This window comes from Lichtheimia ornata (assembly GCF_029851405.1).
Source record: "Lichtheimia ornata isolate CBS 291.66 chromosome Unknown scaffold00007, whole genome shotgun sequence".
NCBI lineage: Eukaryota > Fungi > Mucoromycota > Mucoromycetes > Mucorales > Lichtheimiaceae > Lichtheimia > Lichtheimia ornata.
This window is the reverse complement of record NW_026695327.1, coordinates 466,860-487,189: the sequence shown is the minus strand read 5'-3', so window position 1 is coordinate 487,189 and position 20,330 is coordinate 466,860. Positions and strand designations below refer to the sequence as shown.

General features: G+C 45.0%; 4 protein-coding genes across 4 annotated transcripts; 2 read left to right on the top strand and 2 right to left on the bottom strand.

The window, feature by feature from the left end:
* Positions 1-81: 81 nt before the first annotated feature.
* O0I10_002555 (uncharacterized protein) lies at positions 82-9,067 on the bottom strand (the record flags this gene model as incomplete). The annotated part of the gene is made up of 14 exons (XM_058482637.1): positions 82-420; positions 486-677; positions 734-1,292; positions 1,358-1,487; positions 1,553-2,335; positions 2,392-2,787; positions 2,848-4,954; positions 5,031-5,149; positions 5,206-6,267; positions 6,336-6,837; positions 6,913-7,964; positions 8,031-8,596; positions 8,658-8,856; positions 8,923-9,067. The coding sequence occupies 14 exons, from the start codon at positions 9,065-9,067 to the stop codon at positions 82-84; spliced, it is 8,151 nt and encodes a 2,716-aa protein (XP_058346661.1).
* Positions 9,068-9,456: 389 nt separating this feature from the next.
* Positions 9,457-14,078, bottom strand: O0I10_002554 (uncharacterized protein; the record flags this gene model as incomplete). Its single annotated transcript, XM_058482636.1, has 10 exons — positions 9,457-9,683; positions 9,756-9,872; positions 9,935-10,051; positions 10,106-10,184; positions 10,244-10,319; positions 10,387-10,538; positions 10,615-10,973; positions 11,046-11,345; positions 11,439-12,078; positions 12,225-14,078. 10 exons carry the CDS (start codon positions 14,076-14,078, stop codon positions 9,457-9,459), a joined length of 3,921 nt encoding a protein of 1,306 aa, XP_058346660.1.
* Positions 14,079-16,733: 2,655 nt separating this feature from the next.
* Positions 16,734-17,707, top strand: O0I10_002553 (uncharacterized protein; the record flags this gene model as incomplete). The annotated part of the gene is made up of 3 exons (XM_058482635.1): positions 16,734-17,178; positions 17,251-17,475; positions 17,541-17,707. The coding sequence occupies 3 exons, from the start codon at positions 16,734-16,736 to the stop codon at positions 17,705-17,707; spliced, it is 837 nt and encodes a 278-aa protein (XP_058346659.1).
* Positions 17,708-18,784: 1,077 nt separating this feature from the next.
* On the top strand, positions 18,785-20,248 carry O0I10_002552 (uncharacterized protein; the record flags this gene model as incomplete). The annotated part of the gene is made up of 1 exon (XM_058482634.1): positions 18,785-20,248. One exon carries the CDS (start codon positions 18,785-18,787, stop codon positions 20,246-20,248), a length of 1,464 nt encoding a protein of 487 aa, XP_058346658.1.
* Between the last annotated feature and the right edge of the window lie 82 nt (positions 20,249-20,330).

Sequence of the window (20,330 nt, the reverse complement as noted above, 5' to 3'; positions counted from 1 at the left end):
CTTATTGTTTTCCAAGATCGATTGCTTTGTACAAATGTGCCTGTTTTGTGCACAGACCAATATCTATATGCGTTGGTTGCTTTATTCATCGTCTTCGTCATTGAATCGTTGCAAAGATCCGATTTGCCAAACTTCTGCATCTTCTTCCTCGGCTTGTTCATCGAGAGAACCATGGAGTTGACTAACACGTTGGTGTTCCTGTTGTACAAGTTTGCTGAGAACACGGCGATGGTAATCCGAAATCTGCTTTTGGGTGGTAGCATCAACCGATGAAAGGTAACGCTCATAGACAGCTTCACTAGCATGGAGTTGAAGAGTATACATCAATGCACGTTCGGCCGTCAGCTTCACTGGGATGTTGCGTTCACGGACACAGTTCATCATGGGTGGTATCAACTGATCCAAGAAAGGTTCAAGCAACTATATCATAAAGGTGTTATTAATTATTCCACTAGTAACATCCATGGATGGATAGGTTTACTTACACTGGCATGATTTCTTCCAACGGCACGCAAGACAACCAAAGCGACACGCTTCTTTTCACCAGCACCAGCACTTGAGGAAGCAATCACTCGAGCCAATGCAGGAACAAGGCGGTTGATAACCTCTTCATTTTGGAAGTAGTCGGTAAGCAGCAGCTTGCCTGCTGCTGTGAGGGCTGCCTCGGGTATGTAATCCTATCATTCGATGTTAATTTCAATGACATGATTTCTCTTTCATGATCACTGTTTACCTTATCATTCTCTGAAGCTTCAATAACACGCTCCACAACTTGGTCAACAATGCCGAGATCTTCGAGCAAAGTGGGTGTATCAGCGAGCAATGCATTGATAGCCATAAGCGAGCCATACAATGGTGCCGATTCAGAAAGCACGTGGTCTTGAACAGTGGCACGGGTGTCTTCAAGAGCTAATGCCTTGGCCAAGCTACCCAACAAACGAGCTGCACATGCCATCATACCAGTATCGGCATTATCCGAAAGTCCATCAGCAATCACCGAAATCACGCTGCGTTTGGATGTCTCGCTGAGATCAGCTCCTGTTTTGGATACCACGTTTTGCAAAGCGTTCATCATGGTCTCCTTGATACTAGCTTCACTTGTACGAATACCAGACACCAATTCAGCCACCAAAGGATCCACACGCGTTTGCAAAGTGATCAAGATACCAAGTGCATTAGCTGCACGGGATCGCACAATGTTGCTTGTAGGATCGGACAAGGATTTGATAAAGGTGCGTTGCAGTTGTGGAAGGAAAGGCTTAAGATGCATGGGTACCTTAGTCAGGAGTAGACTATAGCATGCCATGGATGAGTACATGTTCTCCCTCATTGTCTTCTCCTATTTTTCTTTTCTTACCTCAATGTTTGAAGAATAGCAGCCTTGACTTGAGGGGGATAACGATCACCAATGATACGGATAAGAGGACCGGTGATTTGGGTGACAAATGGCTTGAGCGCATCCGATGAAGTACGATTGATGAGATCACCTATATATAGAAAGGAGGTTGTTAGGAGTCAATCAATACGCATACAAAGAATAGATAACACTTACCAACACCCAATGCTGCCTGTTCACGTGTCTGCGAAGAGCCATTCATCAAACCTTGCAAGAAAATAGGCAACAAAGGACCAATGCCCTTGGTCAAACAAAAACCTGGCACATCGGTACCAGCAACACCAACACTGCGAACAGCTTGTCTTGTAGGGGCGACCAACTCTTCGTATTCACTCTTGGGGACGGATTTGGTAACAGCATTGAGAGCAGCCCATGATGCACGAATAACTTCTTCAGCATAATCAGTAAACAATGACACCAAAGTACCAATCCAATCGGGTACATAAGCTGAGGCATCGAGCTTGCTGTCCGTGTACAAAGACGCTGTCATATCGCATGCCACCTTACGCTTCTTGGGGTTGTCGCTACGAGCGTATTCTTGCAATGTGGCAACCAAAGTAGGCAAGCCATCCTCCTCATCCAAGGATACCAACATGGCTTCGGTAGTTGCAGAAAGCTCCTTGTCGAGTTCGGGATCATTATCAATCATGCGTGTTTCAACAATGGCTGATAGGATAGTTGTCAAACGGCGGTTGAGAGCTGGGCCAGCCACTGTGACAAGTGATGCTAAGGCACGAGCATTGAATGGCGTGATAGGTACAGTGATCAAAGTAGGGATCAATACTGGGAACACCACATTGGCACGAACAGCCATAATTTCCTTGAGTGCTGAAAGAGCAAAAGTAGAAGACTCGGTCGAAGAAGTAAGCTGGTTGAGCAATGCAGGCAAAATCTCGTCGATGGCACGAGCACCAACGTTTTGATGAAGCGTATCGAATGCTATAAAATATGGATTAATAAAATAGTCTTTTGGGGTAATACAATGTTAAACATACCTCGAGCACCAGCTTCGCGTACTTCGGGTGATGGATCGGAAAGAGCCTTGCGAACAGCAGGAATGATTTGGTGTGCGAAATCCATAACTTGCACCTTGCCAGCAGCTGTCATCAATTCGCTGAATGCAATAGTGACACCTTGACGTGTAGCTTCATCGGGTGAATCCATGCCTTCTTCCAACAAAGGAATGATTTCGGCAAGTAATTGCTCTCCAAGCTTTTGCACCAAGTCGCCCAAAGTGCGAGCACATACGGCTCGTAACTCGTAGCTGGAACCAGCCAAATTCTTGATAATGAGCGACATCATCACAGACATAATCTCCTTGACGGTGCGAGGTGTGTTGGAAATAAGAGCCTTCCACACTTGCAAAGCGGATTGACGCACTTGACCAGAGCCTAGTAAAGTAAAAAGATGTTAGCATATGAAAATTAAAAAAGCGAGATGGTAAAACTTACTGTCTTGGCGAATAATGTAAAGGGCAGCCAAGATACGATCACGACGTTCCTTGCCGAGAAGATCGACAAGTTGCTTCTTGCCACCTTCAGCAGCACCAGTGTAACCATCTTCACCTTCATCATCTTCCTTGATCTCCTCAACGTTACCAAGAGCCTGGAACTTGCTGTTGGGGTTGGTGATACCCGTGATACGGAACAACAAATCACCCACAAGCTGTACAGAGCTTTGACGAATACGCCAGCTATCATCAAACAATCCCTTTTCAAGTTCCGGCAACAACAAGTCGACAGCCTTGGTAGCATAGTTGATGACAATCATACGACCAGCACGCAAAGATGCATCACGCACAAACTCTGATTCGTCGGCCAAACCCATAAGAATAGGAGGAATGATACGACCAAGATAGGGTTGGAAGCGACCACCAAAAGTAGCAGGCAAATAGACCAGCAATGAAATAAAACCTTCACGAACATAGGGACGAGGGCTGTCGGCATTGGCAATGATTTCAGGCAACACATCATCAAGTCTCTCCAAACCAAGACCTGCAAGTACTTCGGAAAGACCTTGAGCAGCACCTTGTCGATCCACACCACCCGTATCCGTTTTGAGCGTATCAAGCAACTCCATCACGAGATTAGGGAAGGTATCTTCACCCAATTTCTCAACCAAACTACCAAGTGCCTTGGCAGCGGTACCACGTGCAGCAGGTACAGGATCAACCAACACTTGTTTGACGCCTGGCAACAAGATTGGCAAATATGGAGTCAAGTCGCGTTGATCAGTGAGCGATGCCATGTTGCCCACAATTTGAGTAGCCTTCGTCTTGACTTCAGTACCACGTTCACGTAAACCACGTTCAAGAATAGGCATCACAAGGGCAAGTGAGGGAGGATCAATGTAGTGTACAAACGACGTACGCAACAAGGATGTAAGCGCTGACATGGTCTTACGGTTAGGATCGCTAAGCGCATCAAGCAATACAGGCACAAGTTCTTGGATCTCAGGGTTGCTAATGACTTCACCAAAGAGTTGCAAAGATCGATTGGCAGCTTGTTGGACTTGCGAATGGGTATCAGCCAAGACATCAGTGATACGTGGGATAATGTTGGGGAGTGATACGGACAATTGCTTAGGAGCACAATAGGCAGTAGCACCAAGCAATTCCACCGAAGCCTTTTTGGTACGCCATTGTCTTTCCTCAAGACCATCTTGAATGGAGGGTAGGATTTGCTTCACACAATGACCACTGATCTTGCTCATGATAACACGTGCAGCATCTGAAGCAGCTTCACGTACATCCATGTTGGCATCACTAAAGCACGACAACAGGTATGGCACAATTTGGATAATGTATGGCTCATAAAAGCGACCCAACGTAGCCGATAGAGTCTCGAATGCAAAAAGAGCACCTTGGCGATATTGGAATCCCTTTTTACTTTCAGCAGCTTCCTTGAGTGTGGTCATAATATCGCATTCCTTGAGAGCAACGATACCACGACCTTTGACGACACCAGCCAAACCATAAGCAGCACCACGACGTTGGGCATACTTTTCAGATTCAAACAACTTTTGCAAGAGAGATTCGACGATCTTTGGCACGTTGGGCTTGATCTTTTTGATAAGAGGAGGAAGACAATCGGCCACAGCACTTTGCACCACTTCGGAAGGCGTATCCAATGTACCAATCAACTTGTCAACAGCATCCTGGACCTTGGGATCACCTTCATCCAAGAAACCAGCAGCAGCACCATAAAGAATGACAACAGCTTGACGAATGTAATCGTGTGTCTCATTGTCGGGAGCCTTTTTGTTGAGATAGGACTCAAATGTTGCCAGCAGATCTTGTACGCCTTGTTTGCCATACACACTCACAGCAGCCAAACCAGCATCAAGCATTTGCTTGCGTACAGTCTCATCACGATCACCCAATGCTTCATTTTGGATCAAAAAGTTGCAAAAGCCTGGCACATTTTCCATACGCATGTAGGGTGCGGCTTGCTTGAGAACAAGAGCAAGACCAGAACGAGCCTCCCAAGGATCTTTACGGTTCACAGTCTCAGGGATCACCATACCAAACTTGTCATACTCGGGATCCAATGATGCAGCCTATCAATCAATCAATCGATCGATCCATCATCAATAAATGATATCCCCTTTTGTATACCATATTATTCAGGTTTACCTTTTGCTTGTAGATGCCATAAATGGCTTCCAATGTATCGACAACAGAATCAGGGTGGATCTCAAGTGCATCTGCAATAGCCTTGCTAGCCGATGTACGAATATAGGTCGAATCGGATACTATTTCATGGTGTTAGCTAAATCATCAATAACCCCAACTCATGATGACTTTTTACCTGCATAATCAAGGAGTTGATCCTTGTACGAAGGCACCACCTGCATGCTATATTCGGTCCACAACTCATCGGCAAGATCGGCGTTCTGCTCATTTTGATCATGGCACACCAACCACAATTCGGGGGAGTATTCAATGCCCGTCAAATCCAAAAGATCCAAACCTTGAAGGGCAGCGTTGCGAACCAAGGATTCATCCGAAAGCAAGCCTTGGAAGAGAGTATCGATTTCGGAGCGATCGACGTCACCTTCACTCATGAATTCACACAATGCTACAACGGATGCCTTTGCATTTTTGCTGCTTGGTGGATACTCTTTGATGCTGTACAAGAGGCTGTCAATCATTTCCTTGCGTGGCATCATGGGGGAGCTGCCGTTGGGGCAATGGAAGCCAATGATATCAACAGCCATCACCACTTGCTCACTAGCAGCTTCCGAATCCTTCTTATCACATCCAACACCACCTTGCAAAATGACTTGCTGCAATACGGGGAAACAGTAACCAAAAGTAGCAGGTTCCAATGGACGTGATTCGGTGATGAAGCGCAAACGATACAATACACGAGCAATCAAATCGTTGAGAGGTTCGTCTAACCAGCGTGATGGGATGGGGAACACTTTGTTGGCCCGCAAAGTTGACAAGGCAATGGCGCTGCGAATAGCATAGATGTCTTCATCCACACACTCGCCAAGGACAAGATAGGTGTCGACCAAGTTGTCACCCACAAGAATACCACCACGGGCATTAGCAATGGCAAGCAGGGTGCGTACAAGGGATACCAAGCTGGCGGATAAATCGGGTCGGTTGCCGGCTACCAAAGACCGTACAAGAGCAAGACCCAATGACAGCTTGTCAAACACACCCTGTACATGAGCACGGATCTCGCTTTCCTTTTTAAGTTGCGCTTTGACGGCCAATTGCTCTTCCTTGGTCAATTTCTTTTGCGTATTGAGACCCTTTTTCTTTGCCAATTCTTCACGAAGCTCTTGTTCCCACATGTCGTCAGCGTATCCCTTACGATTACGGTTCTCGGTAACCACTGTCTTTTTGTTCTTGTTGAGTACTACATTATCATCGCACTACTCGTTAATAAAAAAGTCATTTGATTTCATCAAGCATGCATATATTTACCATCAACGTAAACTTCACCCTCGGGAGTCTTCCAAATGCAACGTTCGGTATCGTCAATACCCTCCATCAACTTGGGATCAAGGTTGTCTTGAATAAGCTCGATGAATGAAGAAATCAACTTTGGACGAATAAACGCGAGTGTAGAAACAGCTGAAAGGGCCGCTTGATAAAACATTTCAGATTCACCACGTGCAGCAAATGCTGATTTCAATAATTCCATCAAAGTCGATGAATGATCCTTGACCAATTTGCCTGGGTTGATGCCTGCACGTTGCATGAGCGTGATCCAGTTGTACTTGTCGTTGGGTGATGCGATGTATTTGTGGTGAGCAAGGATCATAAGGTTGACCAAAACTGATTCACGAGTCTCGATAGGAACATCGGGGCCAAAAGAAGTCATAACATTGAGTACGCTGGCGGTGCGATAGGATGCAACGGATTCACGGTAGTTGTCAGCGTTCATGGCAACCATAGCGGTGCTATCCTTGGTCTTTCTTTCCATCTATAAGCACACACACACACACACATCAATATCCAATCTTGTTATCCAAGGGGGGGGAAGATGAAATGTACTCACATCAAGTAGCCATTGTGTTAAGGCTTCTTTCATAAAAGTGCCCATCTTATCAGCATCGACCATGGTGACAGCGGAGGCATCAGAGTAAGCAGCACGACGTACAGTGTGTTCTGGATGACTGGTGAGGATCCAAATAAGGGCTTGAGCACACAAGAAACCAGCACCCGATTTGAGAGAAGCAAGGGATTCACGTTCAAGCACACTTGTCAAAGCACGCACCAACCAAAGACCTTCTGGAGCAGTAAGAGCCTTTGTATAGATACGATCCCACAATAAAAAGCTTGGCTTGGGATTCGACACCAACAAGGAGGAGGGGTACTTGTGCTTCTTGAGCAAATCATCAATGGGCTGTGTAGGCCATTGTTGGATACGACCTGATACCATGCCGACAAGAACATAAGCTTCCAATGGACCATCCTTCCACACCAATGGTTTATCCACAATCTTGTCAAATGTCGCAAACAAATTCTGAACGAGTGGGATGATATTGGCGCTGAGAGTGTCACTAGGCTTTCGTTGTGCCCACACCGTATCACCAAGAGCGACGGCCCAACCCTTGCGTGCATTGGCTTTGGTGGATTTCAATCCATCGGAAGATGTCTTGACAGCCTTATCCACGATAGCCTTATGGTCCTTGCAGTAGGCATCATTGTAGATCAAGATAGACAAATGACGGCCCGTACCATCCACAGCAGCTGACATGGCTTGTTCATTGGATTCCTTGGCCAGCATGGTAAAGTAACCCTCCAATGCCTTTTCACTCACGGATGGCTCCTCACATTGTGCAAGTGCTGATAATGCATTGAATACTACAATTCGATGTTCCCAAGATGACACTTTGCCAGTCGTCAATAACTTGCTCACAGCCGTGGCCACCTTGACAAGCGAATCGACATCTTTGCACTTGAACGCTAACGAATCCCATAACATGGTAGCTGCTGCACGCACATTGGCCGAGGATGAACGTAAATGATTGAGTACAGGATCAAGCCATTTGGTGGCGAATAAAGTGGATGGATCGAATGACAGGCGTAAAACAAGACGAGAGGTGGCTAAATGGGTATATAAAAGTCAATCATCAATGTTGCTGTATGCCTATAATATCGTTATTGCTTTACCTCGTAATGCTACTTCAGGGGATCGGAGCATGATCTTTTCAATCACGGGCACGTATTCCTTTGTAAACAAATCCTCGGGTACAAACGAGTGTACAAAATCGCCAAATGCGTCAAGTACTGGTACAGGTGCTGCGGTGCGTGCGGACATGATATTCTTCAAATAGTACTCGTTCAATTTGGTCTTTGCATCCACAATCATTTGCTGCCCTTGTTCAGCCCACTTTTGCTTTAGCCGTAAACTCGTGTCGATCATGGTGCCAATAAGAATAGCATTGCGATAAGAGGGTGTGCAAAGTTGTGCGTTGGAAAGTGCTGCATCGATCAATGTTGGAATGAATGAAGCGTTTTGACGAATGGTGCGTCGTACTTCGACCAAAGCACTTTTTGAGATGGTCTTTCTATCTTGATCGCAAACCAAAGTGTCGAGTAACAACGCTTGTGCATTAACGAGCTGTGTAATAGCAGTGGTGTTTTGTTGTTGTTGTTGTTGTTGAAGAACACGTGTAAGAAGCAAATCGATCCATGTCAACAAGTTGAAACGATCACCTGATGGCGTGATGGAATCCCTAAAAGATGCTTGTATTTAATACACACACCCTAAATTCATGCAACAATGAAATTCTTTACCCTGTCGATGTACGTTTGCCAATCTTTTCTGCTTCCTTTACAAGTGCAGGTACAATCGTCTTTTGAAAGTGTTCTGCGTTCCAATTGTCGAGTTCTTTGAGCACCTCCAGGATGGCACGTCGCGATTCTCGATCATGATAGCGAGAGTACGTTAAAAAGATAAGGTGTAATAAAGATGGCAATGCCTCGATTGGAAGATCTATATACACATCACGTATTAATCATCAATGCATGTATACACGTCGCTGTATGCTGAAAGAGGTACCTTTTCTGCGAAGGCGGATCAGTAATGCGTGGTTAATAAAGTCGAGGCGATCCGAGACGCGTGAGCTTGTGATGGTGTTGAGCACTCTCGTCTTTATGAATTCTGGCCAAGCCAGCTCGGCACTTTGCTCTAATGAGTCGGCCATGGAGATGTCTATCGAGATCGCAGCACCGTGAAGCAAAGAACAAAGGGAAAAAATGATTTTTGTGGAGTTGCTGAAACCTAAAGCAGCCAAGTGACTGCCTGCCGCAGCAACAACAGATGCAACCAAGCAACCCATTTATGAACCTTGTTCCATGTTGGTGACACATCCCCCAAGAATGAAGACAATGGTATACAAGCATGAATTGATGTAATGGAAGTGTTGTCAGGTTTTCTTATAGGCGTTTACAAGAACAAAACTAGGGAGAGTGATACGAACTATGAAAATGTGAAGAAGTATGGTGGGGTAAAAGGAGATCAACCATGGGTGCGGTTGATGGGTGCGTGTATACGATATGGGGAATGTGCTGCCGTTCGGGTAAATGTGGGATATCATGATCGATGTTGCTTTTTTGATGACGATGATGATCGTGCAATCCATGCATGGTTGAAAGCATCTTCTGGTGTCATCCGCCGTTCAGGATCCCATTGTAGACACCGATTAACAAAGTCAATAAAGTTGTCATCTGTTGATTTGAGCGCTTGGCTTAGTGGTTTGGTACCAGGTCGTCGTTTACGTCCCTTGGAATTAGGACTAATGCGTGGCAAGCCATTTGAATCTATCATACATTATATGAGCAAAGAGGTTGAACGCGGTGAGTAGATGGGGAGGGGAGTGGGATGTTACTTACCAAAGAAGACCTTTCGACGTGTGGCCTTTTCAATTAGGTGCTTTTCAGGTACTCCTTGTATCTCCATAATACATGCGAATTGCTCTTGTTCATTCTCTCCTGGAAAGAGGGGGTATCCTATTCAAAGAACCACCATGAGCCATTGCGTTCATTGTCATTGTTCCAGGCCCACCACAAACCTGTATATAACTCGGCCAATATACATCCAACGCTCCACATGTCGATTGCCATGCTGTATTCCATGCCCATAATCACTTCCGGCGACCGATAAAAACGGCTTTGGATATAGGTATATACTATAAAAAATGTGTCAGCCAAAATGCCGCTTATCCTATCTCATTGCAATTTACCTTTTTCGCTCTCAAGACATGAGCTGCCGAAATCAATTACTTTAATCGAGCTTTTGGTAGGGTGCTTGAGAAGTACGTTCTAAGGATAAAAAAGTTAATACACAGTTGCATTGAGTGTGAAGGATGGATTGTGTATACCTCAGGTTTCAAATCACAATGAATCAACTTGTGCTTCCGCAGTAAAACGAGCGAGTTGAGAAGCTGGATAGTAAACCTATCAATGAATGCCACACGTGTCAGCCGTATAATCCATCACATATAAACGTATATACATTACGTACCTCCGAATCAATCCCATGCTGAAACCTTGAAAGTTGTTGCTCTTTATAAAATCGTACAAGTTTATGCTGAGGCATTCGAAAGCGATACACAAATGGCTCCTGAAATTAAAGTGGTCGAGCATCCGCACGTTGTTGTGTTTATCTTCTGGATCCTGGTGTCATGATGATGATGACAATGAGTATATACTGCACCCATTTCCTCCCCACCTTTCTCGCTTATATACTTACCCATTCGATGAGATCTTTCAATATTTTCACTTCGACAAGCGCTTGTGCATGGAATCGTTTCTTGTTGCGAATAATCTTGACAGCTGTCATTTTCCCCTCCTTGTGATCAAAGCATTTAAGGACTTGGCCAAATGATCCTTTGCCTAGCACCTCCAGTACTTCGTATCGATAAGCCAAATGATCTCGCAAGACAATATGGTAGTCGCCACGATCATCATCATAGCCATAGTTGCAAGTGGTGTGCTCCTTGGTAGCCAAACGTTTTTGTGCATGATTGCCAACAAAGTACACTTGCGAATAATCGAGGATCTCCTTCTTTTCATACGAAGACAAGCATGAATGATATAATTTCAAAGCAGCTATGATACGACATAAATGATTAGTTTCCCTTCATGTCCCCATGATCGTTCGTCCCTTTTTTTTTAATTTACCTTGAGAACTCATTGCTGCACGACTTGAAGTTGTCTTGTCAGGTACGCTATCCTTTGTAGAGGTGCTTGCACTTCCACCACGTAAAACAGGGACTCTTTTGTTGTTGAGCTTTTTCTCATGTTCCACCAATGAGCTCCAAGCCGTGTTGGTATGCTGAGTTGAATCATCCACAAGGCCTTGTAAATGCTCATGCAATAGCGTAGGCTTCCGACGAGAAGGTAGCGTATGATATCCTGTAGTATGACTGGTAGAAGGATGATTTCCTTTGATGGATTCGGGAGGGCTAATGAGACCATGGGCTGAAACCAAGTTTACGGTCAGGGACTGAGATTGAAGCTTTTCCTTGTCCAGCTGATCCTGCAACAGATCACCCACCAAAGATCGTTTCCTACCTCCATGTGATGATGATGTTGATGCCTTTGAGACATGGGATGCTGATGCTGATGTCGACAAAGTGCTGACTTTACGTTGACGGGTTGTATTATTCATGATACCATTCTCGGATGTCGTTGTCGATGGCATCTTGTTGGGTCGAGGGGAACTCGTGGTTGGTGTCGCTTTGGTGGATCTTGTACGAATCGATATGCTTTGTGTGGGCTTGTCAGATGATCGGCCAAGTCGTGTGCCTGAGCTGTTCGATACAATCATGGAGCCAGAGTAAACAGTGGTGGTAGGACCAATCTTTGCACCACCTGTGGTTACTTGGCCATTGCTGGCGGTTGTGGTGGTATCTGTTGCCTTGGCCTTTTTTTGCTTGGTTGCTGTGCGATCCTTCTCCGATTCAGACAAATGGAGCAGCTCATCTTCACTGTAATTGTCGACTGCACGTAAGGATTGACGAGAGGTTCTCGAAACAGGAAGTGGAATGCGAGTGGGTGTCTTTGCTGAGCGAGTGGATGCTTGTTGTTGTTTCACAGAGGAAGTGGTCGTGGTCGTTTCATCTGAAGAAAGTCCACCATACGGTTCCAGTCTCATAGGTGGCAGTGCCAGTGGGGCCATCGCAGGAGGCGACGCCAAATCTCCAGGAAGTGTCTGTTGGAAGAATCAAAAGGGGAAGAAAGAAAGAAAAACAAAAACAAAATGAGATTCTTATGCACATTACCATCATTTCAGTTTTGCCCTCTCTCCCTCTCTGGTCTCTCTTTTTACTCCCTCATCCATTGTAGTATATAACATACCTTTCCCCTTTTTCTCCCTGAGGCGGGTCGAACTGACATGGATTGTGATTCTTGTGGCATGACATTGCTACTATTCTTATGCTGGGTCGTCGTCGTCGTCGTTTTGCTAGTACCAATCGCCTTTCGGGTGCTGGTTGACAAGGATGATCTCTCCAAGGTCGTCATGGAAATCACACGTGATCGAGGTTGCTGTCGTCTTTTTAACGTGGGCCCTTCCTCATCCGCTTCACCCCAAGTATCATTGTCATCGTCATTATCAAGTAAATGTTGTCGACGTTGCTGAGACGTTGCTTTCTTTTTCTTGTCATCCACCAATAATGGATCAAAGTCTGCCAAGAGTTTCATATTCTTCCTTGCAAGATCTCGATGCAATCTCCCTGTACCACCGCCAATCGATGTCGTGCTAATGGTACGAGTGCGTATAGGTCGACGCTTTGGTTGATCTTCCACATCACCATCACCACTATCATCACGATCATCCTCCATCATCATCGTCTTTTTCGTAGCTGGAAGACTCTTACGCATTCGGCTGCTCGTGCTGACAGAGAGCGAAACGGATGGCTTGATCAATCCCTTATCATTGGTTGCCGTGGATTTCATCTTTTCAAAGTCGCTACGTAACCATGACACCATTTCCTTTTCTCTCTTATCAAGGGTCGACAAGGTCCGAATACGACGGCTGTGGGATTGTGCAGGAGATGCTAATCTTGGAGAAAATGCCGTTGACGTGCTTGCATGATTGGATCGAGGGGTGGGTAAGCGTGTAGGTGTCAAAGGTGAGTCCACCATGGTCGATGAAGATCGCTTGATATCATTCAAATTAAGTTCTACAGGCCGTGGTCGTGATGCATGTCGTCTTTCTTTATCTCTAGCCTCTGCAATGGATCGTAGATTGGATTGCGTTGATGATGTCAGGTTGGTATTGGTTGTTGTTGCTGATTGCTTTCCTTTTGTAGTACCACCACCACCACCGGTGTCACCATTGGTTTTGGTTGATAGCAATGGATCGAATTGAAGAATGCGTTCTTGTGATGTCGTCGAAGTTGCAGCTGACTCAAATTTGTTGCGTATGCTATTGTAGGATGCTGATGCCATTGCTGTTCTTTTTGTGCTAGGTGTCGTGGTGCTTGGTTGTGGTGCAAAATCGGCCATTGTCACTGTGTGATCATCCACAAATGAAGAATCGCCGATATTCATGCGATTAACATCCTCCTCATCACCACCACTACTGCCCAATAAATACGAGAGTCGTAAATTGTTGCTGTTGCTATGGATACTGCTTTTCTTGGATGATGATGTGCCGGGTGATCGTATCTCAGAGTCCATACTCTCCATGCTTTGGCGCTTACTCGAGGTTGTTGTTAATGAAGCTGCTACTTCAGTTGTCTTTTGCAATCGATAATTCGCTAATCGTTGTGCTGAAGCTGCAATAAGTCCTTCGAGATCTTCCAATGTTGCATCACGTAAATCAATCTTTCGACTCGTTGTAGGTGATGAGATAGTGGTATTCGATTTGGTATCATTATCATCGTCGTCATCACTCAATACAAATAAAGCGTCATTGTTGTTGTTATGTTGCTGCGAAGATGTTGTCAACAAGTCGGTGCGACGCTTACTCCAAGTAGCTGCATCGGTGATTTGTCTTTCCATTTCCTGTAATTGACGTGCTCTTTCAGCATGAGCTTGTTGACGTCTTTCAGCAACGGATGATCTCGGCAATGAATGATGTCTCCACCGATCCGTTGTTGATGAAGATGAGCTGGAGGTGGATAAGCTGAACGAGGAATTAGGCACTGGATCAGTGGAAGTGGTATCGTGTTGAGAGATCCAATCAGCTGTAAGTGGTTCGGACATGAGTGCGTGTCTGCTTGTGTGTGTGTGCGTGTGTATGTGGTGGGGGCACGTGTAAAGTGAGTCGTCGCTGTAATACAAAATACCCAACTATATTAGTGATCACTTTAAACATGCGTGCACTGTGAATGTCATCATCATGATACCTTGATAACGTTTGGATTATGAGGGTCGTCACGGATAGTGCCTTGTTTACTTGTTTACACAGATCTAGTTATCGTTGCAATATTACGATTAGTCCTCTCCTCCCATGTCAACGAGACTTGAACACACCCACACACACACAACACACACACACACCTGAATGATAATAGGATTGGGGGTTATGCAGGATGCGCAATTCAATCGGCGAATTGGATCGACATGGACTGGTGAATGGCTTGCAAGCTGATGTGGATGGCGTCCAAGACGGGAGGAATGAGAGTAGCTGGAGTAAATGGTGGAGAGTCCTACTGCTGGGCTACTGACGGTCGTCTTTCAAAAAAGAGAAAAAGGGGGGTTGGGAGTTATGAAATGGTTCAAACAACAGCTGATAGGGAAATGCTGCTACTCAGTACGACAATAATGCTCTTTGATTGTGATGATGGAATAACGAGAGTGTGAAAAAGATCAAGGGAAGGATGAGTGGGAAGGGTCCCTTATGATCAAATGTGTAAAAGAGTTAAGCTGCAGAAGGATAACCTGTGTTGGTGGCGATTGGTAGCACAAACGATTCAAGATATTTCTGCGTCACTGGTTTACAGGTGGCAATAGAGAGAGAGAGAGAGAGAGAAAGAGAGAACAAGGATGATATGCATGCATGACAACCCACCCACCACCATAACTTTTCTTTCTTTTTACTCCCCTTGTTGTTGTCGTTGTTCATGATGCTTACAAGGAGAACACCTTTGGGTACATCATTTCAATTACTGTACATCCGTTTTGTTGCTGTTGATGATGCAAATGAAAAGAATAAAAAGCTACTTGCTGTGTATGTGCACACATCTGCAAGTCTATGTCCTCACACCTTATTGCGCCAGACAACACCACAATGTCCAGTATACACGCATGCTCTTATTCTCCCCGCACAAATGCACATCCCTTCCCTCACTCTTGCTCTCTCTTTGCTATAACCCCACCATATGCAGCACCTGCTGCAGAATCATCCAATCATCATTCATCAAGCTACTACCACCATTACTAGGAGATTGCATAGAGTCTTCTTTGATCCTTAGATACATACACACATATCATCCCACCCATACACGCATATAAGAATGTACCTGAATAAGGAGTATGCAAAAACGGAAATGAGATGGCGATCGCTTACTGACTCTGACTCTCTCTCTTTTTCTCCCCTCAGCACCTAATTAGGGCATGCTCCAACAAGCTAGTCGGCTCTATTTGCCAAGAATGTCAACAAATGCACACAATGAAACATCAACGGAGAACAAGAGTTCACACACACACACACACACACGCTCACATACACATTCACTTACACACACCGGGCACCCAATGAAGAAGAATCCAAATGGGAACGATCGTCTTTTCCTATTGCCGACCCGATGACAGTCGATGCTCATCCTTCTCCTTTTAAGTTTTATGTAATACACCTCCATCCTCGCCGTCACCATCATCATTTGGAGAACCCCATTTATCATCTTAGATCATCATCGCCATTATTAAGCCCACGCATATTCACAATGATGATGCATTGTTGTGGTGATTCAAAAGGAATACATCACATACATACATAAATCACGGTGCTATGTAAATCGAATGGGCCAGCCATGAATTTTTCACAACACGCACACACATAAACAAACATGCAGAGCGATCCCATATATACACATCGCGTGGGCATGATGGAAATAGAGAAGAAATTCAATTCAGCCCAACAAACCTAAAGTCAATTTTCCCGCCTTTCCTTGACAACCCTACTCTACTATCGTAAATGGCACTTTTTGTAATACCTTGTAATCAACGTGGATACAGTACGTGTATGTCGACTAAAAGATGATAAGCAACAGGCTCGATGGGATGATCCCTTGACGAGCACAGACCATAAGAAAAGGATGTGCGTTTAAAAAGGCAAATGAGATGGTGCGTGTGTAAAATGTGTGTGCATGGTGCCTTTGCTCGGTGATTTCGGATGTGATCGGATGATACGATTGGTGCTTTATGGGGGGGAAAGAGATGCTTCTGGTGAAGCATCTGGTTATTTGCATAAAGAAGGCTCGTGCTTGATTGCAGGAGAAAATGGTGGCAATGATGTTAAAAATATCTTGCATCATCCGATTGTGTGCTCTGCGTGAAAGATAATAATTCATTAATCGATCCGATTTTTAGTAGCAAAGAGAGAGAGAAAGAGAGAAAGGACGTGCATGTCAACAAACCTGCTACTAAAGATGCCCCGCATCGCGTGGTTCATTTGCCACGTCCAATACCAAAAATATTAGCAGACCTGTTGATCGCTTTCATTCCGATCTCCCTATTCCTTTTCACTCTCTCTCTTTTTTGATCCTAGATTATAGTGCCCGCTTATGAATTGTGTGTATGTGCCCACCCCCTTGATCATCTCCCCCAGTGTTTCAGTGGGGGTGCCGCTTTGTATATATACTCACCATCATTCATCCATCATGAACAAAAAGTCTCTATTACTTTATATCCAAAAAGATGTGCTCCCTTCCTTCCACTGTTACCACGACAACCGCTTCTCAAAGCATGCAACATTTCCTTGGTCACGATCATCATCATCATGCTCTTAGTTTCCATCATCAACCCTTGGTGCGCTCAAAAAGCATTGGCAACAACAATAATACTTTGGCTTTACCAAACTACAAGCCTCCATCACGCCGCTTGAGCTCAGGATCAGCATGTGAGGCATGTCGTAGACGCAAGACCAAATGTGATGGTGGTCAACCTTGTGCCTATTGTGCAAGCAATGGGATCGAATGCGTCCATAGGAACACTCGTAGAAAGACCGCCAACAATACATCCTCCTCCTCCTCATCCCTGATGATCAGCACTGGTGGTCGAAGCCCTCCCGATTACATGCGCTCTATTGCAGTGACTTGTGCACCTTACTCACGACCTGCATCAGCATCGGCTTATGCTTATGGTATGTTGCCTAAGAATGGATAAACCATAACGATGATCTTGTTCTCAACATGCGATGTTTTCTACTACGTAGATCGACGAGGCTTGTCTAAGCAAACCAGCTGCCCATCGCTTATTGTCACTACACATTGGCCACCAGCTTCACCCAAATCAAACATGTTACATAATAACACCAACAACGACGACAAAAAAAAATATCAACAACATCCATCAACGTTGTCTACAAGCACTTGTTGGTCAACAACCTCCGACTTTTATGGACGTGGTGGTGGAAAAGAGGAGATCCCAAGCATGATGGGTAAGCATCATCATTACCACGTGTTATCGTATCATGCAAAGTCTAAACTAATTCAATCTTTGCAGATCAACTCTCATGTCGTACATTTTCCACTGTTGTCTACCCATTGTCGTTATCATCAGCTGCTGCTACAACCACTACAACTGCTGCTGCTCCAAACACCAAACCTGAATTAGCTCCACCTCTTTCGCGCACGTGTTCCTCCTCCTCTTCCTCCAATGCCGGGCACTGATTGTCACCTTATCTTTTGTAACACGATTGCTCATTCATTTGTTACCCCCCTCAACTATTCCATTTCCTTTTTCTTGCTCTATTGTACGTTTATATGGCCGAGTTACCATCACGCAGACACACTGTTTATTACTTTTACATGCTTTTTACCTATATACACACACCACCCATACCCCCCACACGCTTATATACATGCCTTATAGAATCCTAAACGTATGCCCCACACCATCATCCGCCAATCTTCCTAAGCCTTTTTTGTACACCCAAACAGCAACAAACTGCCCCCAGTTCGGTCATCGGCAAGCCATCCGTAACGTTTTTGAAATCCGATTAAACGTGTAGTGGCATGATGGTGATACCATCATTTGCTCTCGAACTTGTGTGTGTGTGTGATTGTTGCAATAAAAGTCTTTTTCCCAAAACACAAAACGACGTCGTAATTTCAAATCCAGTTGCATGATGATGTGATTGTTCGTTGATAATGAGCATTATATATAATAACACCAGGGTCTGCATCTGGTGGGGGTGGTGATGATGAGGAACAATAGGGTCACCCCCATGTGCAGAACAATCACGCCACCACCACCCATGCCAATGAAGCCACATTATTGTATGTATACATGTGAAGAGAAAGATAAAGAAGAAAAAAGGTGATGGTGGTGACCATGGCAACAATGGTGTGTGTGGTGATTGTTATGTTACCTCCGACAACCATCACCCCCCACCTCCTATTTCTCATTATGTTGCCAGCCTCGCTTTGGCTGTCCAACCTTGGAAAAAAATGAGCTTGTGACCTTTGCAGCACGTCCCCCTTGGACAGATCTAAAGCACCAATCAGCAAAGAGTGTGATCTCGCAAGACAATCTTAGCCAATCATTGCGGTTAGGTTATCGTGAGAAGCCATGCTGCCTTTACCGTATAAGGTTGCGCCGAGCTGGGGTCAACCCCGACCCCGAGGAATGCATTGAGAAGAGAGGGGTTGTTGAAAAAAAAGACACCTGGTTAAAAAGACGAACATTTTTTTTTTGTTTTCCCATCGCGATTTCTTGTTTACCCAAACACTCTTTTTTCTATATCTATGCGTCAATTATCGTTGGAGCTTCTTGAGCTTATTGCCGAAAACACATCATCTACACGCGATATCGCTCAACTTGCTCTTGTGAATCATCAATGTCATGCGGCAGCCATTCGAGCTCTCTTCCATACCATGGCTATCCATAGCCCTCAGCAATATGCAGCCCTTGTTCGACACACCAAGCGATTCAAGGAACAAGGATGGTTAAACTATGTGCGTCGAGTCGACCTTTCAAGCTACACCGCTCGTGGTTCCGGTTGGAGCGAGGCACAAGCCAAAGCTATTGTTGAACCTGAAGGCCTTGCTTATCTTTTAAGTTCATGTGTCAACATGACTCAATTGTATGTGGGCGAGGAAATGATGCAAGCTTTTGTCGAACCAGTGGTAATTCGAGCCGTGTTTAATGGTCATCTACGGTTGGAGGTATTGGATTTTACCGGGTTCTGCGATCGAAAGTTTACGGCAGCCATGGCTGAGGTGTTTGCAGAGGACAAGGATAAAAAGAACAACGAGGAAGAAATGTCAACAATGGAACAGCAACCACCTGCTGCTACTACAACAACAGCTGTGCCAACCGTGATGCCACCTCGACTTGGCAACATTTCATTTTACATGTGCATGGCTTTGTCACAAGCATCATTTTTTGTGCCTTTCTTCAAGCAAATGCGATCGAATGGTAATGCACTCCATCGACTTGATTTAGGTCACACCAAGGTGACCAGTGACTTATTTCAGCATCTCAACCCCGATTCAATGACCCATTTGAACTTGCAAGGTTGCCATGGAATCAGGTGCTGCTCTGCTGTGATACCATTTTTATCACGCGCACGCGCACATCTCGTTGAGCTCAATCTCAATATGAATTTCAATGGCGTGGCAAGCAACAACTTTTGTCGTGAATGTCTCTCTCATCTTGTGGCCACTGAGATGCCATCCTTGCGTTCACTCAACCTGGGCGGTCATGCTAGCATGGATGATACCGTGCTTGCTAGCTTTTCAACCGTCAATCTTAAAAAGATTGAGTATCTCTCACTCGCCTCTTCCCAACACATTACCACGGATGGTCTCATGACCTTGCTTGGAAAAATGCCCAATCTCAAATATCTTAACCTTTCAAGGACATGGTTTGCCCTCGATTTGAAGTACATGGTGGCTATCCTGCAAAACATTGTCGGCTCATCTCCCGTATCCCTATGTGGTGGAGAAGGAATTCAACAACAGCAACCACAACAAAAGCTATACAAGGCACTCAAGGTCGTTGAAATCAGTCAAAGTACTACGGGTAGCAGCAGCAACAAGAACCGGTTGCCTGAACAATTCCAAGGATGGTCACTTGTACACCATGGACGTCGATCCTACTATAGCCGTGACAATGTCGATCCTCGCTTTTTCTACGCCAACAAGCTTCCTTTGCGTGATGAATTCCCTTGCTCACCAATGACCAAATACTGGAGCTACTCTTGCTGAGTCATATAAGCAAGCCGATATATCCCATCCATCCTTCTTCTTCTGCATTATACATATACTCAAGCATCTTGCATCATTTCCT